Source organism: Girardinichthys multiradiatus, chromosome 10, assembly GCF_021462225.1.
Source record: "Girardinichthys multiradiatus isolate DD_20200921_A chromosome 10, DD_fGirMul_XY1, whole genome shotgun sequence".
Taxonomy (NCBI): Eukaryota; Metazoa; Chordata; class Actinopteri; order Cyprinodontiformes; family Goodeidae; genus Girardinichthys; species Girardinichthys multiradiatus.
The window spans coordinates 12,901,497-12,926,162 of NC_061803.1; the positions used below are offsets into that span (position 1 = coordinate 12,901,497).

The 24,666-nt window shown below is 40.0% G+C and overlaps 1 protein-coding gene across 2 annotated transcripts in view; it reads right to left on the minus strand.

The window, feature by feature from the left end:
- prkcea (protein kinase C, epsilon a) overlaps positions 1-24,666 on the minus strand; it is a 57,767-nt gene that overhangs the window by 24,018 nt on the left and 9,083 nt on the right. For both annotated transcript variants that reach the window (XM_047376942.1, XM_047376943.1), the window contains exon 2: positions 2,777-2,840. In XM_047376942.1, coding sequence (XP_047232898.1) covers positions 2,777-2,840 — 64 coding nt within the window. The remainder of the gene's footprint in view (positions 1-2,776; positions 2,841-24,666) is intronic.

A 24,666-nucleotide genomic window follows, 5' to 3' on the forward strand; every position in this document is an offset into this window, starting at 1 on the left:
AGGATTTTTCTATCCTTTTGAGTCCAGGTATATTGTGTTTGTTCCATTTCTACAATGGTTTACTAACCATCCCAGGCAATTAGTGTTTTCCTGTCAAATTCAAATAATTAACTGTAGCATTTGCAGAAGTAATCTCTCTGAATATACTCAATTTAGGTGATATAATAAGTGTGTGCATCTTGGGAACAACAGATGTAGAAAGATGGAGAGAAGAGGGGAGGAAAAAGAAGAAAGAAGTAGAGAAACATGTCCATCCAGTTTCTAAAGCTGTAGAGAACAGATTGCACCAGGGGAAAAAAATAAATCTGCTAAAAATACCACCTCTTCCTCTACTTCTCACCGTCCGTTTCTGCAACCATTACTCCTTTCCATCCTTTCCACCGGAACACACACACTCAGACACACACACCATTTGTTTTTATCAGCATGCATTAACATGACGAGCTCCTAAGCCAGCTGAACTGAAGAGAGAAAGTTCAGGAGTGGGCGGAGAGTGGGTTGTGAGGTCACCGCAGAGTGGCCAATCATCCACGAGGAGGCCAAGACATGGACGCCAGTGTCTGCTGCTGCTCCTGCTGTGTGTGTGTGTGAGTGTGCTAATGCCTGGTTCAATATCACCTACTATTTTAAGAATATGCTCGCTTTCTCGTCCCCTCTCTTTGTCTGTTTTTGAACAGATATATTCTGTGCAGCAATTTACCAGGCCTCTCTGCTGCACTCTCCTCTGCTCAGGTTATCCAAGCACCATCACAAAAAACTCACAGACGCTTAGTGCAAGGCAGAGAACTGTTTCTATTTATAACCAGGTGCAAGGATGCACGTGTGAGGGCCAAAACTGCTCTTATCGGGTGGCATGTGACCAAGGGAATTTGTGTGGACCGAGAGAGGCCTTCTGGATGTTTACATGTTTATTTACTGCAAACATGAGATGGAAAAAGAAGGAATAATAAGGATGGATTAGGGAATGTTGGAGCTCTTTAGGAGTGCAGGCCATTATTAAAGGACGCCCTGCAACAAGCTGAAAAGTATCCTCATTGAGGATGTTTGTTAAGTTTGTATTATCCAACCACTTGGTGGCAGCCAAAACAAGCCATGGACATGAAAGCGACCTTGCCTCACTACCCAATTCGGAGTTAAAGTACAACCTGTATTAATTTTGAGTTTCTCTTTGCCACTCTTCAAAATAGGAAAGACAAAAGATTATGGCATTGAAATGAGGCAGATGTGTGCTGATCATCGCAAGCAGATAAATAAATACTTGAAATTGCTTGCCCATATCGACAGTCAGAGCAACAGTACCAAAGTTTAAACCTACTGGAACTGTGACAAACAATGCTGGAGGCGGACGTTTGTCTTGGTGCAAACACAGTGGGGAGGATGGTAAAAGAGGTAAAAAAATCTCTAAAGCATCTTGGTATCACCAAGTCTCCTTAACAACTATTATGCTCTATTTATTATTGTTTAAGGAGTATAAAAGAAAAAAACTATTTTCTGTCCTACAAACATAAACATTCCAATACACCACAGGGATTTTAACCAGGATATGTGTGCCCTTGTCAAATAAGGCTAAGATGACGTTTTCAAAAGGCAGTTGATGAAAATATAGTAACTGCAGTTGCAGATGCCAATGACTGTGGCACTGGTGATTTTAATGAAAACATTATTGTAAGATTTTTTCCACTATGTATAAAATAAAGGCTGGATTTTTATGAGATTACGCCATAATAAAGATTAGTGTATTTTATGGCTTTTTTACATATCTTCACCAGATATATCAAAAAGCAATTGATGAGCAGACAAAACCAGCGCTAGAAGTAATTCAAACTAATTTAAAACTAATTATTAACTTTATATGATTCAGTACTAACTGACAGCTTTATTATCTATACAGTAGACAAGTTACCACATAAGGGTAGATTTCAGCACAGCTATATGTTATCTTTGTCTAAATATTTATAGCATATCCACATGCATAAAATTTACACCTAGCATCATTCATTCTTACGTAAAAAAAATATACGGTGTAAATAAAAATACTTTTTTTAGAATAATTGATCACATGGGACAAATTTTGTTTGCTATGCTGATAATACTGATGATACTACAGACTGCAGTGGATCAAAGAGTTTAAAACTCTTTTTCTAACATATTTAGCTTTGAATGAGCAAGCACCATCTAATCTTTATGAACTAATAGTAATGTACATTCCCAAGAGAGCACCTGTCTAGGAATCTTGAGGGAAAAATAAGGGAATGGATTTGGGCTCCCAGCTGGAGCTTGGCTGGCTTCACAATGTCCTGGTAAACTAAGGGAAGTTTTTAGGCTACAATTAGATTTCTGTATGTGTGTAATATGTTTATTGTGTTTGAGAGGGAAAAAAGGCAGTAGTAAGGGCTTCCAGCTGGGGAGAAGCACACACACATCCAAATTGCACAGATGCTTTGCTGTGCAACTTATTAGGGGACTGAGGGACGTTTTAGATTTTTTAGGCTGAGTTGATATTTTACATATAAGCACATTGTTTTTATTCTGCTTGGGGGGAAATGAGGCACTGAATTAAAATGACATGTCAAAGAATCCAGATTTTTTTAAGACTAAATAACCACAATAACATGCAAAATGATAACAGAAGTAAAACACATGCAGCCTATCCTTTTCCAATTAATTCCACACTGCTGGTATAACTCCTATCAAGAAACACAGCTTTGAGAATACATGACTTTCTGGTATTATTGTTTGTTTGCAACAGTAAAATGTCGCATTGCTATGATCTTACCCTCAGTGGTGGATCCAGACAGATCAATGACCACGTAGACCTTCCCCTCTGGCTCCAAGTCGATCTGCAGAAAGACAAAGACGGGGAGAAAGCAAAAGTAAGTCAGAGGGAGAAAAATGCCACTGAACAGCGAGTGCAGCAGAAGGGGCTGGCCTCCAGCACAAACAAACACACCAACCCACACATAAGAGGTCATTATCTTCTCTAGAATTACACTTCTCACCAGCACTAGTATCATTATCACCATTAGCAACATTGTCTTTATAACTGTTATTCCAGCATCATTATGGACCTCATTTACCGCTGCTATTGAATGCAAATCTGTATGTGATATGCTAACTAGATTCTGTGAACTTTTTATTCACACCTTGTGTTTAAAAGCTCTCCCATTAACTCCACTCTGCCCTTTGGTAAAAAGAGCTGTCAAGTTCCAAAGCAGACATGATGTAGTTGAATTAACTGAGCCATTCCCACACCTAATCTGCAGCAGTTAGTCAGATAAAGCGGCTGATCATCTGAATATACAGGGGTTGGACAATGAAACTGAAACACCTGGTTTTAGACCACAATAATTTATTAGTATGGTGTAGGTCTTCCTTTTGCGGCCAATACAACGTCCATTCGTCTTGGGAATGACATATACAAGTCCTGCACAGTGGTCAGAGGGATTTTAAGCCATTCTTCTTGCGGATAGTGGCCAGGTCACTACATGATACTGGTGGAGGAAAACGTTTCCTGACTCGCTCTTCCAAAACACCCCAAAGTGGCTCAATAATATTTAGATCTGGTGACTGTGCAGGCCATGGGAGATGTTCAACTTCACTTTCATGTTCATCAAACCAATCTTTCACCAGTCTTGCAGTGTGTATTGGTGCGTTGTCATCCTGATACACGGCACCGCCTTCAGGATACAATGTTTGAACCATTGGATGCACATGGTCATCAAGAATGGTTCGGTAGTCCTTGGCAGTGACGCGCCCATCTAGCACAAGTATTGGGCCAAGGGAATGCCATGATATGGCAGCCCAAACCATCACTGATCCAACCCCTGCTTCACTCTGGGCATCCAACAGTCTGGGTGGTACGCTTCTTTGGGGCTTCTCCACACCGTAACTCTCCCGGATGTGGGGAAAACAGTAAAGGTGGACTCATCAGAGAACAATACATGTTTCACATTGTCCACAGCCCAAGATTTGCGCTCCTTGCACCATTGAAACCGACGTTTGGCATTGGCATGAGTGACCAAAGGTTTGGCTATAGCAGCCCGGCCGTGTATATTGACCCTGTGGAGCTCCCGACGGACAGTTCTGGTGGAAACAGGAGAGTTGAGATGCACATTTAATTCTGTCGTGATTTGGACAGTCGTGGTTTTATGTTTTTTGGATACAATCCGGGTTAGCACCCGAACATCACTTTCAGACAGCTTCCTCTTGCGTCCACAGTTAATCCTGTTGGATGTGGTTCGTCCTTCTTGGTGGTATGCTGACATTACCCTGGATACCGTGGCTCTTGATACATCACAAAGACTTGCTGTCTTGGTCACAGATGCGCCAGCAAGACGTGCACCAACAATTTGTCCTCTTTTGAACTCTGGTATGTCACCCATAATGTTGTGTGCATTTCAATATTTTGAGCAAAACTGTGCTCTTTCCCTGCTAATTGAACCTTCACACTCTGCTCTTACTGGTGCAATGTGCAATCAATGAAGACTGGCTACCAGGCTGGTCCAATTTAGCCATGAAACCTCCCACACTAAAATGACAGGTGTTTCAGTTTCATTGTCCAACCCCTGTACATAGAAATACATAAAGCGTTTACTAATTCCCTGTAACAACACACAGCATTTCAACCTTTCTGTGCATCTCCCTTAGTGGAGGCATAACAGCGGTGGGTTAACTTTATTCATATGATGTCTTAGTCGTTGCAAAAATTACACAAAGGCAGGAAGAAGGTGTTTAACTCAAGTGCTTTGTGAGAAGCGGTTATAGTCTCGATATCAATGAAAGTATAGTAAACTTCACTTCAAAATAAATTATTTAAGAAAGAGCAACCACTTATCAACACTTTTTGTTTCACAACAGTTGTGTAGACAAAGGATGTGACAACAAAGATATTAGTTATATAAAAGTTAATTACCTGTATTAAAACAATGTAAATGTATTCATTCACATTGCGAAATTGGCCTAAAGGAGTAGCGGTTGGTCGGACACTCAAATATCGATCTCTGTTCTGTCAGTGAACACACTACACTACATGGCTGCTTGAATAAAACTCATCAGAGAGGAAGGTGTAACTAAGGGAGGAAGGACTAAGTTTTTTTCCTGAGTGTTAAACAGTGTTGAGACCCCAGCCATGAAGTGAAACATGGATTAACATGGACTCTGAAACGTTACACAAATTCCTGTATAAACCTCTGCACCTTTCCACATCATATTAACCTATTCCTAACACAGCCCAGGAAGACGAGGAGTCAGAGCTGGAATCTCTGACCCAAAAGCACGTTCCCCCTCTCTGCTCGGTCTCGTTCCAGGCTGCGGACAGCGGCTAATGGAGGTAGCAGACCACGGGTCAGCTGAAGGCCTTAAAAGAATCTTTGGATCCAAAAGTGACTACAATCACACCGATCGTAGGCAATAAAGTTAAGTATCGATTTGCTGTTCGACTACCTGGCATTCACTCATAAAAAGAGAGTAAAAAGACAAGCGTGGCTTGACCTTTCTTCTGAGGCCTCCAGAAGCAGCCCTAATTGAAGCGGATATTCTCCCATGGCCTGGAGAAGAAGGCATCGGGACCACAGCATTGCACGCCTTCCATGTTCCAAGTTCAGTCCACATGTGGATGACCAGGACGGACAACTTCTTCAGCATGGTTCACATAAGAGGGGGTGTTTGGGCAGAGAAGATTAGTTTAGAATGAAATTATCTAAATAATGTTTGTTTAATGACGTTTGGGTTTTGTTTGTGTTGAGAAAACTCAGCTAAGTGCCAGCAGACTAGCTGTTCAGCTAATTATGTATTCTGTGTTGGGTTTTTAAAGTTAAGACAATTTTATTTAAAGGGTGGTTTTTAAACACAGATTGGCCATAAAGCACCATCAGTGCTTATGCCTCTTGATCCCTTAATTGATACTATTTTAAAGGTATATGTGTGACTTTAAAGGACAGGTAGCAAGCTATAGGTTTCCTATTAGCTCCAATCACTAACAGTTATGGTAACACGTGACTCGCCGCCATCTTATGAGCCCATAGGCTTTGTCAACACCAAATTAAGGATCATTTATCCAGAAAGGATGTTAGTCTCCAATATAGGAAAATAATATTTCCCTAAAAGTTAAGTTTTGTTCAACTTAATATTTCCTTAAATATTATTTTAATATTTCCTAAATAATATTTCCTTAAATATTATTTATTTAAATAAAGGCAGCTAATTAAACACCATTGAGAATTAGTCACCCAGAAGGTTGGTTTCATTGACCAAATCATTCTTTAAAATATTATTTTATTAAAATAATGTTTTATGTGATCTTGCATTGTGAATGGTGGTTTGAAGGTATGCCAATTATTGCCCAAGTTAGTTCGAGGACTAACTTCACTTCATTTCCAGATTCTTCAAGATAATCCTTGGGTCTCAAACATGAATAACATTGCATGGTAATGTTGCATCACTTTATTAGTCATGGTTTTCAACCATCTTTGATTAAATTGTTCACATTGTATATAGTTCGTCTTCTTTATTCTTTCATTTTGCTTGGTAGTTTAGTTGGATTGTTCTAGTATAGTAAAGAGTTTGTTGATTGATATATGTTTGACTTTGAGTTGACTTATTTTTGTTAATAAATTCTTGTATTTTAAGAAATTGTGTGAATTTATTCCATGTGTGTGAGTTTTGCTGTTCAGTAATGCCAGAGCTCGTTTCACCCTTTTCATTATTGCCCTTAATACCACCACCTTATTGGGCTGGTATTCACAGGACAACACTTAACAGACTAAATCATTAAGTCTACCATTAAACATGCTGGATTTGGAAATGATGGCAACATTTCAGAAATATCTGAGTTAAAGTGATAGTTCTATTTTTTATGAAGTTCTTATCAAAAGCTAACCAATGTAGACAGACGTCATATTGGAGTTGGGTTTTAGAACTGTGAAGAAGTCCTTAGAGCGGTGAAAGGCTAATATCAAGTTTGATGCCGTTTGTTTCAATACACAAAGATACATTGGCGGAGGCTGCCGGATGTATAAGCCCACATGATCAGCTGACGGTAAATTCGACGGGATAATTTACAAACAAATACAAGACCTGGAAAAGCACAGGAATCTATCATCTCTAATGCCTCTGCACAGCTGATAGCCTGATACAAAATGCAAAAAATTACTCCAATCTTGGTGGAATTAGAGCAAACTGATAAATCAGCAGCCTCATTGAAGGTAACTGCCTTGTAACACAGACAGCTGAGTAATCTGCAAGTTAATGGTGTTTTTTGAAATTAGAAACTTTTAATATCTGCAAATATATTGTTGTATTTCATGGATAAGAACATTTTCAGTTTGATTTGTTTTAAATTGCTAAGATCAGCTAAAACTGCAGAACAAGCATAATAGTTGTTATCCTCCCACCTCTCTGAGGATTTCTTTACTTTTCTACAAACTCATTAAGATATGGCATCTGTTTACTACACCTAGGGGAACTATTACTGATAATAAATTCCCAGAAAAATTGCTTCAAATAACCAGAAATATCCCTTAAAGGCAAAGGACTAAATTCTCTGCAGAATATATAAAGATTGCACCGATAGTGCTAATCGCTAATATAAGATGCTCATAACAGTTTTAACTGGAAACGCCATACATATTTTTTCTTTGTTTCAAACTAATAGCAAAACTCTGCTTTACATTGACTTTACAGTGAATCACTGCAAATAAATCCAAAAAAATTAAATGTTAAATAGACAATCTGCAAACACACATGGAACATACACTGCAGTTACACAAGCCACATGCAATGTACATGCAATTACAGAGATTAGCGAGTGTAACAGAGCGCTAAAGGGGCAGACGACTCAGGAAGGAGAGAGCACAGGAGAGAGTGAGAAAGAGAGGCTTAAATCCTTCGTTAAGCTCTGGGACAGCATGCAGATCCTCTTATGCAACAGTGAGACTGACACACACATAGGCAGCAACACACACATTCACTTCCATCAGGCAGTACAGAACATGAGAAACAAAGAACACAAACAAATGCTAAATAAACTTTTATACCCCTTTCTTAATACAGGCATATTACCTGCAACTTATTCAGGAAATATGCACTATCAAATGCCAATTTACAAAATATACAAAATATTAATAAAATTTAAAAACATCATGTGCTTTTATGTGAAATGTCTTCAAACTGTATTTTATGTAAAGGAATGGCTCTCAAACTCAAACTAAATATACGGCTTGTCCTTACAAATGATGTAAGGACCAGCATTCAAAAATCCTTTGTTGTAAGTATAACACAGGACAGCATGGGATTTGTGACCTATAAATGCCTCTGGATTCTTGATGTCTACCCTTGAAAATGATGTGCTAATCCCCAAATGTAACCCCTTGCATAACAGCGCATCTCAGCGGGGATTTTAGCAGAAAGATGGACTCAGACTGATTTTGAACAGAGTGCAGCAAATGGACAGCACCATTATCGATTTAGTGCTCGGCTCCCCGAGGGAGCACGGCAGCCGAAAGCTGCCCATCATCAGTGCGAGGCCCACTTGAGTCATGTGTTGCCTTGAAGAGTGTTTTCTTCCATAACAGGAGGTTTATTGTGATGTTTTCCTGATAGAAACGTTTTATATATTATTTCTCTATTTGAAAAAGAAATTTACCAACCTCTTCAAAAGAATTAAATCTTAATTAAAGTTTGTTATTACTAAAATGGTGTCAGTTGTTCTAAATCTGAATCCAGGCAGGTCTTCCATCATACTTATTTTCCTATAAGTACTTGAACTGGATGCAAGTTAATGCCTAGACTTCAATCAGTTCTTAAGAGTTTGGACTGCCAAAGAACCAGGACCCAACCCAAAAACAGTTTAAATCAGGGATTAAATTACTGGGAACTCCAAAAGACTGGAATCTTGTAGCTGGAATGGAAGTTTAAAAATAGAGAAGGTATTAAAACGCCTAGTGTTCAATATTTTCTATTTTTCTTTTTAATAAAACAGAGAATCACCATCTATCTATCTATCTATCTATCTATCTATCTATCTATCTATCTATCTATCTATCTATCTATCTATCTATCTATCTATCTATCTATCTATCTATCTATCTATCTATCTATCTATCTATCTATCTATCTATCTATCTATCTATCTATCTATCTATCTATCTATCTATCTATCTATCTAACTATCTATCTTTTGCACTAAAACACAAAAGGTGTGTAGAAATCGTGTCAGTGTAGTCGAGTTATTGAAGCTAAAGGCAATGAGGCCATACTAATGTAAAGACTGACACAATGCCAAAAAGGACATTGCAAATATTGCCTGTAAATATTGCCCAGAGTGCTTCTAATAGAGATGCATTCACAGACTTTGTCAGAAGGAACATTTGTAAATGTGTTTTTTTTTACTTGCTGTTGTTTTGGAAAAAAATAAAAATGAATGTGCTGGTTTATAAACTGAACGTGGCAACAGTATAATTACAGCAACATTTGAATATTGTGGCTGCTAATACTCTAGCTACAAGCAAAAGAATACAGGTCCTTCTCAAAATATTAGCATATTGTGATAAAGTTCATTATTTTCCATAATGTCATGATGGAAATTTAACATTCATATATTTTAGATTCATTGCACACTAACTGAAATATTTCAGGTCTTTTATTGTGTTAATACGGATGATTTTGGCATACAGCTCATGAAAACCCAAAATTCCTATCTCACAAAATTAGCATGTCATTAAAAGGGTCTCTAAACGAGCTATGAACCTAATCATCTGAATCAACGAGTTAACTCTAAACACCTGCAAAAGATTCCTGAGGCCTTTAAAACTCCCAACCTGGTTCATTACTCAAAACCCCAATCATGGGTAAGACTGCCGACCTGACTGCTGTCCAGAAGGCCACTATTGACACCCTCAAGCAAGAGGGTAAGACACAGAAAGAAATTTCTGAACGAATAGGCTGTTCCCAGAGTGCTGTATCAAGCCACCTCAGTGGGAAGTCTGTGGGAAGGAAAAAGTGTGGCAGAAAACGCTGCACAACGAGAAGAGGTGACCGGACCCTGAGGAAGATTGTGGAGAAGGACCGATTCCAGACCTTGGGAGACCTGCGGAAGCAGTGGACTGAGTCTGGAGTAGAAACATCCAGAGCCACCGTGCACAGGCGTGTGCAGGAAATGGGCTACAGGTGCCGCATTCCCCAGGTCAAGCCACTTTTGAACCAGAAACAGCGGCAGAAGCGCCTGACCTGGGCTACAGAGAAGCAGCACTGGACTGTTGCTCAGTGGTCCAAAGTACTTTTTTCGGATGAAAGCAAATTCTGCATGTCATTCGGAAATCAAGGAGTCTGGAGGAAGACTGGGGAGAAGGAAATGCCAGAAGTCCAGTGTCAAGTACCCACAATCAGTGATGGTCTGGGGTGCCGTGTCAGCTGCTGGTGTTGGTCCACTGTGTTTTATCAAGGGCAGGGTCAATGCAGCTTGCTATCAGGAGATTTTGGAGCACTTCATGCTTCCATCTGCTGAAAAGCTTTATGGAGATGAAGATTTCATTTTTCAGCACGACCTGGCACCTGCTCACAGCGCCAAAACCACTGGTAAATGGTTTACTGACCATGGTATCACTGTGCTCAATTGGCCCGTCAACTCTCCTGACCTGAACCCCATAGAGAATCTGTGGGATTTTGTGAAGAGAACGTTGAGAGACTCAAGACCCAACACTCTGGATGAGCTAAAGGCCGCTATCGAAGCATCCTGGGCCTCCATAAGACCTCAGCAGTGCCACAGGCTGATTGCCTCCATGCCACGCCGCATTGAAGCAGTCATTTCTGCAAAAGGATTCCCGACCAAGTATTGAGTGTATAACTGTACATGATTATTTGAAGGTTGACGTTTTTTGTATTAAAAACACTTTTCTTTTTTTGGTCGGATGAAATATGCTAATTTTGTGAGATAGGAATTTTGGGTTTTCATGAGCTGTATGCCACAATCATCCGTATTAAGACAATAAAAGACCTGAAATATTTCAGTTAGTGTGCAATGAATCTAAAATATATGAGTGTTAAATTTTCATCATGACATTATGGAAAATAATGAACTTTATTACAATATGCTAATATTTTGAGAAGGACCAGTAAATCCTGGAAAACACTCAGGCTCCTTTATTACACAAATCCATATACACTGGGCTTCCAACAAAAACAGGGCTCTCAGCTGGGGAGCAGTGCACACACACCCAAATTATACCAAAGCTCATCTTTGCTGCTTGCTGAGAGACCAAAGGAAGCTGTGATGTTTTTCAGGGTGCAGTTTTAATGCAAACGGGACATTTGTCAATAAAAGCCCAACTAAAAAAGAGTTAATGTATATAATTATAAAGCAGACTGTGCTTCACCGAATCACAAAATAACTGAATAACAAAATCAGGATTTTAATATTGTGCAAACACGCTTCATGGCATGCACAGTTGGGTACAGCACACACAATTCAACCTTCTACTCCTTTATTTCTGGGATTGCTCAGCTCACCTTTTTCTGGTTGGGGTGTCATAAACCAAGTCATGCTAAAATGTCCCCGAAGCAGTTTACTGCGGATAAAGCAAACACAAAGCATGTGCAGTGTTTTCAATCATTGCTTAAGCAGGTAACAGTAACTAGGACACCTGAGCCTTAATTGCAGGAACAATAAGTTGGAACCGAAGCACATACCACATAACGCCTGTAATGAGTGATTCATCTAGAGGATTTACCAGGGCGTATAGCAATTAAGAAATAAAACAGATGAAAAAAAAAAATCAAGATGTGATTTTATGTCGTTTAGGCAAGTTCTTTATTCTCCGGCTTACTGCTAAGCAGTCACTAGGACAACCACCAGGACTAAAGATGCTCTGATCAGTTATTTTGCTGACTTGCGACCCACATTTTTTGTAAAGCTTAATATTTTTTTAGCTTTTCCGTTGTGAGCGTTCATTTTATGTACTATGAGCAAAAGTGACATCACATTGTGCGTAAGAGAACAATCACTGTAAACGGGATCTGGCATTGATTAAAAACATAATCAAGATAATTACATGGTTGAAATTTTAAAACCTGCATGATGCGGTAATATTGGTGAATGTTGCAATAACAATATGACATCTAGTGTTTAGGCCTTAAAACACCTTGCCACCTCTATACGTTCTAAAACAATTTTAATGGTGCATTAAACAACAAGTGTTACCACATATAGTACAACACAGAGAGCCTTAATGGATGGTATTTAAATAATTAGCCTACATTTATGGCAATTCAAACAGTTCTTTGCGATATGCATACTGTGTACAGTGATACTGTGTTGATAAATTAGTGACATATTGTGCAGACCTAATCCAGAGGTGAGCACCGAAACCTGACCTGACTCAACTTTAAGAAAAGCGACACTATTAAAGAAAACTGAACACATTCTGAAATGCATAAAATCAAAAGCTGCAACCCAAACTTCAAAAGTCATAGACCATGTGTCACTGCATCTTCTTCAACTCAATTATTGCACCAGGAACAAAACTACTTTGTACTGCTGTGTTTGAATTCATTTAAATTCAATTCAATTCAGTTTTATTTATATAGCGCCAATTCACAACTCGTGTCGTCTCAAGGCACTTCACAAAGGGCTTGGAAAGGTGCAGGGTTGTTGGGGAGGTCAGATTAAACTACTGAGTGTAAGAGTTTGGCCATTTTAGAATGGGCTATGTGTAGGGGCACTAAGTAAAATAATAAACTGATAAAGTTTGTCCATCTAGAGCTCACTAGTGACCATTGTTATACTAAAAACCACAAGGATGTGGTTACCTCTCTCTGTCAGACTGATTATAACCATTGGAAAAGAGAAGGGGTCGCAGAAGTAGCAGAAATGGAGGGTGTGTTTGCACCTCAACCATAACTGAGCCGGTTTAGGCTAAACCTGACTCGCCCAGCAGGGAGGGAGGAAGTAAAAAATAATTGGAGAGTGTTGTTTCCTGTTGCATTGTGTGAAAGGTTTAAAATGGGCTAAGTCAATTCAAACGAATCATACAGATTTCAAGTCAGGTACATACATTCCGATTAATCCTAATCATTGAACAGTACAGTCAGATTCAGTTATTTATTCAGATTGGATAAAAGGTCTTCCTAATCAAGGAAACCCAGCAGATTGCATCCAGTCAGTGACTTGTAGCATTCACTCCTCCTGAATGAGCATGTAGAGACAGTGGATAGTCACTGGAGTTGACTTTGCAGCAATCCCTCATACTGAGCATCCATGTAGCGACAGTGGAGAAGAAACCTCCAGCAGAACCAGGCTCAGTGTGAGAGGCCATCTGCCACAACTGATTGGGGGTTTGAGAGAACAGAGCAGAGACGCAAAAAGAACACAGAAGCACTGATCCAGGAGTCCTTTCTATGGGAAGGAAAAGTAAATGTTAATGGATGTAGCTCCTTTAGTGGTTTCATCTAAGAAGAAAAAACAGATAAACTTTGAGCCAGTTTTCAAATTTAGAATATGAGAGAGAGCACATATAGTTAGTCACAGCAAAAGCTCAGTCAGTAGCTATGTCTAGGAGAAAATAGGGTGAAACACTGAAGGCCAGGGCCAAGTGTATCATCGGTTAAATATATGTGATATTAGCAAAAATTCTAATATCACTGAATAAGGAAGAGAGGTGAGAGTGATGTTTTCTATTTTCTGTTAATTACAAAAGTCTAGATTAGAAACTTTAAATATATGGTTTAACGAGTTTTTTTTTCTTCACACAAACTCAACGTAGCTGTCATGGGTTCGACTATCGACCCAGGTGACCTTTGCTGCATGTCATCACCCTCTCTCCACCCTTTCTTGTCTGTTTACTGTCAAAACAACTGAGGAAAATAAAGGCCTCTAGTACTACAAAAAAAAAAAGGAATTCCACCCATGGTGTGTAAGAGCTAAAGAAGAGCTAACCATGACATTTATTAAGGTAATGCTGTTTTAAAACAACAGTTGGGAAGCTATGTTGTTGCCGACTGCAGATTTGAAATGTGTGTCAATGCCATGTAAAAATTGGCTATTTTTACTGAATCGTCAGACTCTCCATTCCTAGAGTAGTAATGTAATTTTCTACATTTATAATTAACTTGCCTTAAACATTCCATTTAGGCTGTATTCATTTGGATTGGAGAATAAACTAATTTTTGCTGAAGAGAATCTTTTTTTATTTTCTTAGTTGACCAAACTAGAGAAAACTTGAGTTATTCATTAGTTTTCAGTAACTGATTAACCATTTTAGCACCAATAAAATTCCAGGCACCATGGTGGAAGATGGCATCCACCTCAGCGCCATGTTAAATGGATTGTAGCGTGACTTAGATTTAACCGGCTGTGTGTGTTCAGACACATGCATTCAGTGAGGTTCCCCGCCCTGACAACAAAAAGATGGGAGGAGGGAGAGCAGAAGAATCTAGTTCACCTCATTAATCTTGTTAGACCAATTAGGACACTGATACGAGCAGGGAGATTTCACAAACTCTTAAACACACACAGAGAGAAGGATGTGTGTGAGATCTTTTAATGTTCTAGGCTTCCTACGCATTTTACATGTCAAAATCCGATATTCTTCTAAACTTACATTTCCAGTTCTTAGCCCTTTAATATTTTTGTAGTAAAAAAAAACTGAGTATCACTGTACTCGCCCAGTGCAGATCTGCTCCTGTGCTGTGCTTAAATTTCCTTTTTATTTTTTTTTAAACATGTCCTAACGCAGCATTTCAGGCATACCATTTGGAGCAGATGGTGTCCTACATGTGCCAGGGCAGTTTTGCTCTACAAAAAGGATACCTCAAGACAGTATCCTAATTGGGTGAATAACTTTATTCATTGCGGATTCAATTTAGCATCAGAGTAGGCAGGCCACATTGATGTTATCATAACTTGTGCTTGTAGGACCTTCAACCATTTTAAGTAATTGTGTTGGTACGTGGGTGTGAGTATGTACGTGTGTTTGTGTTGAGTGGATGTGTGTGAGTGCGCGTTTGTCATATGGAAGTGTACATTTGTGAGTGTAGCAGGAACGATAGAGGGACTGCAATTCACAGCACCTAAGAGCAGCAGGTAGACCCGGCTCTGTAAGGCCGCAGACATAAAGCATCAGCCCAGGGCAGCCATACACCCAGCACAGAAGTAGGTCGCCAGCTAGGCAAAGGAGTAGCAGGGCACCGAGTCCCCCAACCCAGCCACACCGCCACCCCCAGTCACGCAGGCCTAGCCCGGGAACTGGTCCCCCTGGCAGCAAAACCGCCCGGCACCAAGCAGGAGAGAACCCCCAGGGCCCCCAACACATTGGGCAGGCACCAGTTTACCGCAGCAGTCGTAATCCGGATCCAGAGGGACCAAGGTAGGAGGCGTACATTATGTTTCACCCTAGGGGCCAGGTCCCGAGAGGTCTAGAGGGAGGGATACCCACCAGAGCCCAGCGCAGCACTTAACCAGCCCAACACACCTCCAGCGGGCCATTGGCCACCAGACAGGGGCCCACCAGTCCGGGACGTGGCCTGAGCACCCACATAAACAACATACCACCAAGGCTGACGGCCCCCTGCTGGACCCCCCATGACGCTGTCAGAGACCCGCAGGCCACCCCCACACCCCCAATCCCCTCCGAACCGGCACAGGCTCCATGCTACAGCACGGTGGGGTAGTTCTTAGCACTGCTGCTTTGAATCCAGCCAGGGGTCTTTATGCATGGAGTTTGCATGTTCTCCCTGTGCATGCGGGGGTTCTCTCCGGGTACTCCGACCTCCTCCCACAGTCCAAAAACTTGACGGTTAGGTTAATTGCTCTATCTAAATTGTCCTTAGGTATGAGTGTGTGCATGGTTGTTTGTCCTGTATGTCTGTGTTGCCCTGTGATGGACTGGCAACCTGTCCATGGTATACCCTGCTTCTTGCCACTAGAGATGGGAACCAGCCAGCCCGTGACACTGCAATGGCAAGCGGATGTAGACAATGGCTGGATGGATAAAGTGTGGAAATATAAATACTTTTCAAAACTTATCCATCCCTAGAAAATACTTCAATCAAATCCCATACTACTTCAAATTTTTCTAAACTGTCTACAAACACTTGTTTCCAGCTAATTTAAAAAAGACTTCAGAGCGAGGTTAACACATACAAGCCAAACTCTGTTCTGTTCATTCAATCTGCTTGCTCTCACATATGACTGAGATAATAAAAACACACAGAAGCCATATGCAGCAGTACAAAGAAGCACTAAAGCAGGCAGACAGGGCACTCAAAGCTTGTATTATATCAATACTGTGTGGCTAACCCCCACCCACTCTCAGTCCACCAAGCTCACTATCACCGTCCAACCAGACAGCACTCTCTGTCTCTCTCAGGAGCATTTAGTCTCTGTGGCAACCTCCCACATCCATCTGTCAAATGACAAATTTGGGCTTTGAGAGATCTCCGGCACTTTCACACGACCGACGTGTGTGCGTTTGTCCTTCTTTCTGTCGGGCAGCAACTCAAACGCACACAGGAGGCTCATGCTGAGTGAGACTGTGTGACAGTCATGCATCTTTAATGTAACACCACAGACAGCTAATAAAGTAAGAAGAGCTGGAGCTTTGTGCTGGTGGGGGGGACAAAGGGCGAGGATAAAGCTTGTCACCTGTCACAAGACATGGCTTCAACACCGATGTGAAGTTGAACACCTGGCACTAAATTTATACCACAAACAGCCAATAACTGTTAAATGGAAGGAAAAGCATACATGATTTTAAACACCAGTACCCTGGTTCAAATCCCAAAGCCTGCCACTCTGGGTCCCTGACCAAGTCCCTTAGCTCCAAATGCTCCTCGGGCGCCACACAAAGGCAGCCCACTGCTTCCTAAGGGATGGGTTAAATGCAGAGGACAATTTCTCCATTGTGAGATCAATAAAGTCTAATTAAAATTTTTACTTTTTACAAATAAAAATTTGAAAAGCGTCATGTAAATATGTATTCAGACACCTTTACTTTGTTACTAACACGGCTTATCACCCTACTCACACCATTCTCACAGTGAAACATGGTGGCGACAGCATCCTGCTGTGGGGATGCCTTTCATCTGCAGGGACAGGGAAGCTGGTCGGAGTTCATGGGAAGATGGATGGAGTTAAATGCAGGGTTATCCTGTGGGTAAATCTGTTAGAGGCTGCAAAGAACTTGAGGCTGGGGTGGAGGTCCAACTTCCAGCAGGACAACCCAAACATACAACCGAAGTAGAGGTCATGAATCAAAAACTTTACTTGAGATCCTGTTCATTCATTAATTCATTCATTATGCACAAATATTTTAAAAAGATTTTTAAAAATATTCCCATAAATACATAAAAATAATACATGATGTATTCTTAAATGACTTTGTAGTATTCTCGACCAATAAGTAAAGTCACAAACATCTTCCACTGTCTTTTTTTGGGTCAGAAAGTTTGAGAAGTACTGGGATGGCTCAACCACAGTCCAGACCTAAATCCAATGTACAATCTGTGGCAACATTTGGAGATAATCTAGTCTGTTGTAAAGAGTGTGAGCTATTTTGCCATCATCTACTTGGGGAGCAGCATCAGAGGCAGGTATCTGCTCTTAAATCTCTGGAGATGATTGTCCAGAGAAGGATTTTTTACAACATGAAGAACCTGACAGACAACCCTGAGCATCCTGTTCCTAAGTCTGTAGTACAACAGCATGTCTTCAGTCACAGGCTTCTTCAGATCCACTTCAAGAGATCCTTCCTGTAGACAGTCATCACTATCTATGACTCTTTAAACAAACTTGGATAATATGAGTTACAACATTTTAAGTTCCCCTTGGCGTTAATTAAGCATTTATTAATTGAACTGAATTGAAACCTAATGTTCACAGAAGCTCTGAATGAGCTTGAGCTATTTTGCAAAGTTGGACAGAAATCTTGGTGTCTAGATGTGCAGAACTGGTGAGACATACTTTAAAGGTTGGCAGCTGTTATTGCAGGCAAAGATAGTTATACAAAGCATCAATTCAGGGAGGGGGCTAAATACAAATGCACGCGACACTTCTCAGATTTTTCTTTGGAAAACCATTAATTGCACAATACTTTGTTTGGGTTTCTCAGATAAAATCCCAATCAAATTTAAGTTTGCCGTCGTAACGTAATAAATTGTGAAAAGGTATGTTGCAAGACATCGTAGATTAAAAAAAATGGCTTTTCCAATTACATCATTAAAGCCTGTTAAGTAGTCTTAAGATCACAAACAGTGCAAATGAGCGTGTGATATCCAGATGGACTGGCAGACGGTCTGATGAGCAGCCTCTGAAGATCCGACAGTCACTGCCATCAAATGAACACAGCCTTCATAAGGATTCAAGTTGCATAACGGAGCCTTGGCTGGGTCAGCGTAATCGGTGGAAATGATCTAATCTGATAATAGATATAATTCTGTAAATTATTTCCTAGTATTTTTAAACAAAGTGTACCCCTTTATTTTCAGTCCACACTCAATCCAGCATGTGTCTACCATGACGGTCTGATCATCTTGTGTGATGAAAACATCGAACAAAGAGGCAACTGTTTGGTGCCGAGGTCTTTAAAACCAGCACCATAGATATCAGCTGGGTGAACTTTCAACTGGTACGATTTCTCGACCTCAAATTTCCAATAGAATATGAGATGTGCAATAAAATGTTCATTTTGAAATATTGTAAGATGGGACACAACAAGCAGCAAATCCATGATGTATTTGTTTCTAACTTCCGGCTTACTGAGTTAAAGAAGTGACTGATGTGCCCATTTACTTTCTATTGTTTTCTATTAAAAACGGTGGCTATTAAAAAGAAAGGTTTGTAACATTACAACAGTTTAGCATTTCAATTATATTTTTATTCAACTTTGAGATAAACTAATTTAAGCAGTGTTAGGGTGTGGCCTTTGTAGAAAGCATATGACAATATTACTCCTGTAAGATAGGAATTTTAAAGGAGACTGTTATTGAGATGCACCGATCAGGCTTTTACTTGTCGATACCAATTTCTGATTTTCTTTGAGGTCTGATCAAATTATTCTAATTTTCTTTCTGGGAACAATAACACATTTAAACTCATAAACCAAAAAGAATGAATTGCAAGATTATGATACCTATCTCACAAAATTAGCATATTTCATCCGACCAATAAAAGAAAAGTGTTTTTAATACAAAACACGTCAACCTTCAAATAATCATGTACAGTTATGCACTCAATACTTGGTTGGGAATCCTTTTGCAGAAATGACTGCTTCAATGCGGCATGGCATGGAGGCAATCAGCCTGTGGCACTGCTGAGGTCTTATGGAGGCCCAGGATGCTTCGATAGCGGCCTTTAGCTCATCCAGAGTGTTGGGTCTTGAGTCTCTCAATGTTCTCTTCACAATATCCCACAGATTCTCTATGGGGTTCAGGTCAGGAGAGTTGGCAGGCCAATTGAGCACAGTGATACCATGGTCAGTAAACCATTTACCAGTGGTTTTGGCACTGTGAGCAGGTGCCAGGTCGTGCTGAAAAATGAAATCTTCATCTCCATAAACCTTTTCAGCAGATGGAAGCATGAAGTGCTCCAAAATCTCCTGATAGCTAGCTGCATTGACCCTGCCCTTGATAAAACACAGTGGACCAACACCAGCAGCTGACACGGCACCCCAGACCATCACTGACTGTGGGTACTTGACACTGGACTTCTGGCATTTTGGCATTTCCTTCTCCCCAGTCTTCCTCCAGACTCCTTGATTTCCGAATGACATGCAGAATTTGCTTTCATCCGAAAAAAGTACTTTGGACCACTGAGCAACAGTCCAGTGCTGCTTCTCTGTAGCCCAGGTCAGGCACTTCTGCCGCTGTTTCTGGTTCAAAAGTGGCTTGACCTGGGGAATGCGGCACCTGTAGCCCATTTCCTGCACACGCCTGTGCACGGTGGCTCTGGATGTTTCTACTCCAGACTCAGTCCACTGCTTCCGCAGGTCTCCTAAGGTCTGGAATCGGCCCTTCTCCACAATCTTCCTCAGGGTCCGGTCACCTCTTCTCGTTGTGCAGCGTTTTCTGCCACACTTTTTCCTTCCCACAGACGTCCCACTGAGGTGCCTTGATACAGCACTCTGGGAACAGCCTATTCGTTCAGAAATTTCTTTCTGTGTCTTACCCTCTTGCTTGAGGGTGTCAATAGTGGCCTTCTGGACAGCAGTCAGGTCGGCAGTCTTACCCATGATTGGGGTTTTGAGTGATGAACCAGGCTGGGAGTTTTAAAGGCCTCAGGAATCTTTTGCAGGTGTTTAGAGTTAACTCGTTGATTCAGATGATTAGGTTCATAGCTCGTTTAGAGACCCTTTTAATGATATGCTAATTTTGTGAGATAGGAATTTTGGGTTTTCATGAGCTGTATGCCAAAATCATCCGTATTAACACAATAAAATACTTGAAATATTTCAGTTAGTGTGCAATGAATCTAAAATATATGAATGTTAAATTTTCATCATGACATTATGGAAAATAATGAACTTTATCACAATTTGCTAATATTTTGAGAAGGACCTGTACAGCCCTTTCAGCTTTATCAGATTTTTATTAAACTAAAAACAAAAGGCATTCTTATGTTTCTTGATAAGTTCACAGACTAGAGTTTTTAGTTTTGATGCATCTGTATCTTCCAGTATTTGACTTCATGATCACTGGTCTGAGCTGATCAAGAGATTTCCATCACCTGACCGGTGCAGTACTAGTTTCAACTGTATGTTTATAGCCCAGATACAACACCTGGAGTTCTCCTATTTTAGTATTTTTATGGATTTTACAAAGTAATCTAAAGTGATTAATAGGTTTTGCATGTGATTTTCTAATGACCTTAAGAATGGCCTTCCTGAAAGAAATAATTTTTTTCTACAATGCAACAAAATAACTATAGAGATTTGTTTATCTGAAGTCTTGTGGCCTAGACTTAAGCACGGGGATCTATCCTAGTCCAGGAGGAAAGGGGACCAAAGGTATTGCTTTCACCTGCTGACCCCGGGCTCTCATATTTCATCCGATTCCTTACCTTTCACTGAGACCACGCATTAAACACCCTGCAGCGTGCATACACATGGGCACTGAGTGATGACCTGCTTTGGTATCAGTGAACAGAGCAGTGTGCTTGATTTTTGTGTGCATGTGTGAGTCCATTGTGAGCGGGACAACAGTACATCTTAAACCCAGCCTGTCCTACTTAACCAGTAGGTCAACAATCGGCGTGGCTTATGACGTCACTGTCCGGCAACATGCCATGTCGAGGGAATGGAGTCTTTGGGTCAGGAATGAAACTGAGTTAGGATGAAAAGACATCTGGTGTGCAAGTAAAAACAATGAGAACAAGAAGAGGTAACAAGGACATCATGCTGTCCCCTATACACAAGTATTCTGTTGTTACTAATTTGTCATTTTAATTCTACCTTAACCAACACAGGATTTAGCAAGATGTTAGTATGAATTTCGCAAATGTTTTTAATGAAATTCTCTCCTTGTAGTACTTCACGATTTGGGAGAGGAATGTTCATGTTGCAAAGCAGCTAAAACTTTAGGTTCCTCTATTTTTGCCTCAGGCTGTATTATATATTGTGTATACAAAATAGCCACCAGTGTTCTTACAGTAATTTTTTTTATCATTTAGAGTAATGTTTGTCACAAGAAGGCACCAATCAGAATTTTATAGGCAACTTCCAATCTCCGACCTTTGTGGTTTGTTGATACCGATGTTTTTTTTCAGATTGTAGTTATAAGATATAAAAACATCATAAAAAATAGATTTTTACCATCATTTTGAAACAACGACCAAATAATTACAGTGTTATCGTTTTAAACCGTCTTTTATTAGCAACTAGAATGGCTAAAGTGGCTAACATTACTACAACAGAAGTCTCTGTGTGTATTCCCCCAAGAATCCTTACTTTAACCTTGAGATTTGTAAAAAGCTGACAAGATCTCCAAATCCAGTATATTTCACGACCGTTTTGAAGGTTAAAAGGATAATACAGAGAACCTTAGCTGTAGTCCGTTCATCTCCCTGCTATGCACTGAGGTCTTGCTCTCTCTCATTCTCTTGCTGCCTGAACGAGCTATAGACATGTCTCAAAATGTCATCAAAAATGTTGTTTACTGGGCACAGTGATGGCGCAGGGGTAAAGCATGCGACCCATGTATGGAGGCTGCAGTCTTCGACGCAGCCGTCCCGTGTTCGAGTACCAGCCTGTTGACCTTTGCTGCATATCTTCCCCACTCTCTCCACCCCATTTCCTGTTGTTCAACTTACAACATAAAGGCCCCTAGAGCCACAAAAAAACGTTGTTTACTTTGAAATAGGTTCATAAATCTCAGGGTTTTCTCTGACTTTATTCTAAACACCTCACTGATAGTGAAGATATCTAACTTTCAGTCCTCTTCATACAGTAACAAATTCCACACCAATGAGGGTTGTTACCGCAACCTGGTTGCACCAATTGGTCACCGGTTAGTACCGGTCAAGCTAAAAAAAAATCTGTCAATTCTAGTCACAAGCCGCATTTATGGTGCATCTTAATGCAAGACAGTTATTATGGTGCACACAACATGGTTACTATTAATAATAGCTAACTCGACTCAAACTTCACTATAATTATGTAGGTTTAAGGTTTTTTTTTCCATTCAGTAACAGCATCCACAACGAAGAGTGTTGTTTAGGCACAACATAGTAGTATGGTGCATTCACTGATTGTCCAGTTACTGGTCAGGGGAAGTCCAATCGGATAACCAGCCAATTCTGGTCACCAGCTGATTTCTCTGTGCATCTCTACTTAAAACTAATACATTTAATTAAAAAATTATAAAAATCCAATGTACTATTGGTCAAAAATGATTAAAAAAGTGCAGAATTTTATAAGAAATTCTGTCAATAAAGAAAGGTATTAAATAGACATAACCATTCAAGGATTATGCACTAATCTAAAAGGGTATAATTTCATTTAATGTAATGTAAACTAAGCAGCAGCACGTTTTAAGCAGGTAACAGTACAGACAAAACGTAATTTTGTTTAATAGGTTTTCATTCATAAACATGGAAATTAACTTGGCTAGGGCATTTAAAGTATGGTCACTGGTTTTCTAACTTTTGTTGATGAGCATGTGACATGTGCTAGTGAAAAATATCAAACTACAACTGGCTAAAGTTGGACCTAGCCCTGCAAGGTAGTGTTCCATAGACTGGTCATCCTGTCTCAAAACCCTATAAGCTTTTAGCAGCCTTTACATGTAAACAGAGCCTTATTCAACACCTCATCTCCAGCTTCATTTACTTCATCACTGCCTTTCCTTTGTGGTCCCAGTTTAATCCATCTTCCTTTCATCATCGTTCTCTTCCTCTAGATCCCTTTCCTACTTCTTTTAACACTACGTAGAACTGTTTTAATGACATGATTTAAATTGGTAAGACATTTACAATCCCAATCAGTAAAGAAAGTCTTAAAGGTTAGTACAAGTAAAACACATAAAATAGAGAAAATATGCTGCTGGTTGTTTGATGGAGGTAGTAGTTTTGAATCCAACTGATTATGAAGTAATTACAAGATTATTGTCATTTATGAAGGAAAACATTTCCCAAGAATTCTTCTAAATTTCATTAAACTCAAAAAAGTGCATTACGTTGTTGGTTTATAGACCAAAAACCTAGGTAGTTCTTAGATGTGATGCATTTAATGAATAAGGGGCAACAAATCTGATTTTTAAGTATATGACCTGCGAACTACTGTTCTGGCCGACTGATTGGTGCACCCCTCTCAATAAGGATGTAACTGCTGATAATACATTGTAAACAAAATAGAATATAGAATAAAACTTTTAAAACTTTGTCTAACACAAAATTCTAGAAAATTATATGTAAACGTACTCTGCTGCAAAAGAAAATCCTTAAAAAATCCTAGCATGATTTCAGTATGGACCCCATCCGACCATTTTCAGACTACAATGTTAAAAATAATAGGCTAGGTTATGATTTTAGAGAGTTCATGAAAATTCCCTTTCAGTTCTGAGCATGCCAAGAAAATCTGAGATCATGGTGGTTTACTAAAGTCGTGTTGGGTATGGTGTGAAAGTGCAAGGTAGAAGCAGTGATAGCTTATCCTTGTGATAGCTTTCCATGGCACTGTGAAAAAGGCAGAAACACCCTCAAATATTCTCAGTTAGAGTGAGGAGCGGCTTATATGGAGTCATAAATTCAACAACCTGCTCTGTAATCCCTTTTGCCTAACCCCTCTCTACTAAAATGGATTGTTTTCAAAATCTGTTTTTGCACAGCATGTTGACATGTTACCCAGTTATGCCTCAACTCGACAACAACTCGGCATTTATCATGACTCTACATGCATTACTGGCTTTAGACCAGGGCAGCCATACTAAAATAACAGGCAAAAAAGTCCATAGAGGACATTTGAAGTTACAGTGGTGTAAATACCCAGATAAAACATATCTGAATCTGTCTGCTTCCAATTATGCAAGATTGTAGACAGCATAGTTTAGATGTATTTAGATGTGTACCCCATTTGCATCTTGCAGGTTACCGAAGGAAAATTTCCTTAAGGTGTAGCCATGAGGGTTGGAGAAACCCTTAAAAAGTGTTTCTAACTTTTATTCTGACGCCTTAAAGAACCATAACCA